The sequence below is a fragment of the Etheostoma spectabile genome, chromosome 22 (assembly GCF_008692095.1).
Source record: "Etheostoma spectabile isolate EspeVRDwgs_2016 chromosome 22, UIUC_Espe_1.0, whole genome shotgun sequence".
NCBI lineage: Eukaryota > Metazoa > Chordata > Actinopteri > Perciformes > Percidae > Etheostoma > Etheostoma spectabile.
In genome coordinates, this window is record NC_045754.1 from 12,472,082 (window position 1) to 12,476,196 (window position 4,115).

The 4,115-nt window shown below is 41.2% G+C and overlaps 1 protein-coding gene across 9 annotated transcripts in view; it reads right to left on the reverse strand.

The window, feature by feature from the left end:
* atp8a2 (ATPase phospholipid transporting 8A2) overlaps positions 1 to 4,115 on the reverse strand; it is a 66,549-nt gene that overhangs the window by 26,200 nt on the left and 36,234 nt on the right. For all 9 annotated transcript variants that reach the window (XR_004327578.1, XM_032504425.1, XM_032504423.1 and 6 more), the window contains one exon: positions 2,574 to 2,713. Coding sequence is in view for 8 of the 9 variants with exons in the window: in XM_032504425.1 (XP_032360316.1) it covers positions 2,574 to 2,713 (140 nt within the window). In the remaining variant the exon portion in view is untranslated. The remainder of the gene's footprint in view (positions 1 to 2,573; positions 2,714 to 4,115) is intronic.

The window sequence follows — 4,115 nt, forward strand, 5'->3', positions numbered from 1 at the left end:
CTGACCACAGTTCTTGTAACTCTTTCACCTCCTACTTCAGGGCAGGGTCTTTTCGCTGTTCCCTTTTCCGCAACCTAGGTCAACGAGTCGGGTCTCCGGTACAGACATACCAAAACCAATTTTTGCTAGGGCTGCATTATTAATCAAATTTTAATCACGATTTCGACTTCCCACAATCTAAATTAGCGTGATCAAGCATTATTTTAAATACATCATTCTGTTCATAGAACACTCCAGGGTTTTTTGCAAAGCCAATCAACCACTCCATAAACCACTGTCTGACAATGTGCCAGTCAGAGTTGTTCCCTCCACCACGCAGCTTAGTTTCTAGATGGAGACAGTCACAGAGGATAGAGTAACGTGAGGAAAATTCCACAACAGATAGCAGTCGTCATACGTCGGTCAAAAGGTTTACCAGTTTACTAATAAACGCAAGATTTTGTCCAGTCTGTGTTGTTTTTCAGACAACAGCAGTGACCAGTGCTAGTTAGTGTCTGTTAGCTCACAGAGCTCTAGGGTGCGACTAACATTTTTCCTAGGTCGCACCGGTGCACCTAATGTCCTCGCATCCGCTGCCTCTCCAGCATTGTTGATTATATCGATAGGATTTAATTTTGCGTTAAAGCCGTGCCTATGTTTGTATCTCTTCTCTTACGCTCCGTGCAGCACCGCCCCCATTCACTCACACACGGCTCCATAGCAACATGTAGAGACACGGTGGCGACAGCGCCGGTCCACACTTCTGACATTTGTCCACAGTTTAAATTGTTGTTAACACAGCTGTATATTGTTAAGCACGAGAGGCAAACCTGTATTTGTACCAGTGTTTCCGCTAGTAACTCTGCTATTGCGATAGCCACGGCGACAAACACAGAACTAGTTATTGAATGCAACTGTCAGTTGGTAGAGTAATAGCGTGTGAGACGGAGCCTGCTGTACCTGGGCGAGAGATGTAACCCATGGCCAGAATATCATAGTTCATAAAAATGCAGCGCAGTGGTGATACACACGCCGTAACTCGGCTGACCCGCTATTCGACTCGTGCTGAACCCGTTCATAATGAGTCAGATGTCACTCCAGTAGCATACGTCCATCTCACTCTCCCTCTCTCCCTAGCTCTTTTAATTAGCTACTGTTGAAAACAAGTGAAAGAGCATTCTCAGAGATACTTTTTTTTTATATATATATATACATATATAATAATAATACTAGGCTATTTATTTCAGATAATTTTCATTTACATGTGTTGCAGTTGTATGTATGTACAACATACAACTTCAACATTAGAGGAATGTAGCCCAATATGGATGTGAAAGCGGTTATAAATAGCCTATGTGACAATAAAATTTGTTTTGATTAAAATCAACAAATAACCGTGATAATTAATTGTGATCTCAATATTGATCAAAACAGTCGTTTTTATCATTTTGGCCATAATCGTGCAGCCCTAATTTTTGCCATCTTATTTATCCTTAAATTCACTTCTAAGAACGTTTTAGGCGAGAAATGAACTATTTAGATTTCAAATATAGGCAGTGTTGCAAAAATCTTTGCCAAATTGACAATTTGCTTAAAAGGTTTCGGACTTGAGATGCTCCATAAAGTGATGTGACAGCCAGGTAGCGCCTGTCGGGGCCACTAGCTCGTCACTCGGCCAGTCAAGCGCTTTGTTTTGGGGGAGAGTATTTAGTAGAACTGTTTAGAAGAGGACTATTCCTATAACTATGTTCCTGTACCTACCTGGTCGGAAAGAGGCTAATGATGCCAGCAAGTTCAGTTCAGTTGGTACAGCAGCTCATATTAGACCTCTGTACCAACTCTGTCTTCGTGCCAAGAAGTAACCCATTACCTTTCCCCACCTCGCTTTAATTTGTTCAGCATTTAAAATGCATGTGTACCCTCATTAGACACACTCGGACACACACACACACACACACACAAACACTCGCACAGACACACAAGTTAACACTACCGTGTTGTTGACTCCAGTTTTATGGGGCTTTTGGCAGGCTGGTGCAGGTAATTACCCTTGTGGTCTCCCAGTCTGAGCTCCCCTCCTCCTGCTTCCTCTTTTTTCCCTCTTCACGTACTTTTCTCACCTAGCTACTCTAAATCCTTGGTTTTCATTCTTATTAGTTCAACTTTCTTCTGAAAATCCTATCACATGAAATCTTTGTTACTTTGTCTTATTCCCCATTCAGAGCAATCTTTCTGATCAACCAATACAAAATTTCCACAATGTCATCCTTTAAAAAAAAGAGCAGTATCTGTCTTTACATTCTGCTAAAAGATAAGACAGATACTTAAAAAAGGGAACCTGACTGTGTATTGTGATTTACAGATGTAATGAGTAATGGAGGAGCACTGTGTTTGTTGAAGTTTGGGAACCAATGGAGCCACTCTGCCACCTGCTGGCAAACATGAAGTGTGTGTCTGTGTGTGTGAGCGTCCGTATCAGGAAAAATGTTATGACTTAAAACATTTTCAGGTCTCTGCTTTGATTTCAAGGCATCTCACATAAAGTTGGAGATCAACAATACACATAACTACAGTGAAAGAGATGGTGTGTTTACCTTTTCCAGTAGTTCATAACACTCCTCCAGTTTCTGAGCGCGGTCTTTGAGCACAGTACTGATACGATTGTATTCTTTCAGCCACTCCTGGTAGGCATCTTCCTCCAGGTCCACATAGGCAAAACACAGAGTCCTCAGCCCTGGATGGATGGGAGGAGAATAGGACGATCATTGTGATCAGTGGTGGTGTCATGTAGAATAGATTACCTTTCTAACTGGGAATAAGTAGTTGGAACGCTTGGAAACAGATGGAATGGCGGAAACTACTATAAAATCGAAGGAAATAGGCTACTATGAAATAGCGTTTAAAAAAAACAAAAAAAAACAATCTCTGTCCTCACAGGCGCACCGTTTCAGAACTAATCTCCACCCATACTAACATGCCCAACAGCGCCTTTCACAGACCATTCACGTCCACTGGGCATGCGCGTGCAAGGACGATACACGCTTGAATTATTGCTCACCTCTTGCGCATGTAGGCAGTAGTAGCAAATTTAAAACGAAGAATTACACTGCACAACAGCTGCTAGCATAAACAACAAGGTCAGCAATGGCTTCATTTTGTCATCAAAGTAGAAAATAAACACCGGTAGTCCAAGGTAATGTTTGTTTTCTCCCTGAAAAGGGTCAAATGATAGCAGCGGGATGAAAAAGGCAAGGACACGTTGTGACTGATAAAACTCAATCAAGGAGCGAATGGGGATTTCTGTGTCATCATTTTCTTTTCTTAAAAAAAAAAAAAAAAAAAAGGTCTCCGTTTTGCCCGTCCAGACTAAAATGCAACCAGAGTAGTAGTGGGAGCTAGGCGTAAACGTAGAAAATGTTTTTTAAAACGTAAACTTATTAGTGTGGATGTCTCAGGAAGGATAGTTCGGATTTATCTTAAAGAGCCCATATTATGCTCATTTTCAGGTTCATAATTGTATTTTGAGGTTGTCCCAGAATAGGTTTACATGGTTTAATTTTCAAAAAACACCATATTTTTGTTGTACTGCACATTGCTGCAGATCCAGTGTCTTTGGGTCTCTGTTTTAACTACAGAGTGAGACGTCTCACTTGTTTTAGCTACAGAGTGAGACTGTCTATACTATCTTTGATGGGAGTTACACATGCACATGTGCAGGTAAGATCACATCAACTCTTTCTCCACCTTTGTTCAGTACAAGGCAGGATTAGCTGGGAGACTTCTTCTAAACAAGGGCACGCTTATGGAATACCTACAGAACAGGGACATGTAAGTAGTTCTTTTGTAGGTTATGGTGAACTAGTGTGTGTTGTAGCAATGTTTTGTCATTGAGAACAAGCTAGAATGCTACCATGCAACGGTTAGCCTCCACGCCTCGGCTAGTTATGTAGTATCCACGCAGATTTTGAACAGCTCACCTGGAGACCGAAGGCAGAAGACATTCAGAAACCTGTCTCTCACTCAAAACAGCATGGATATTTTTTTTTCAAAGTTTGTAGGTGTGTGGAAGCACCACAGACACAAAATAAACCCAAAAATCCCAGAAAAAGTGTTTTTTTTTTTTTTTTCCATAAATT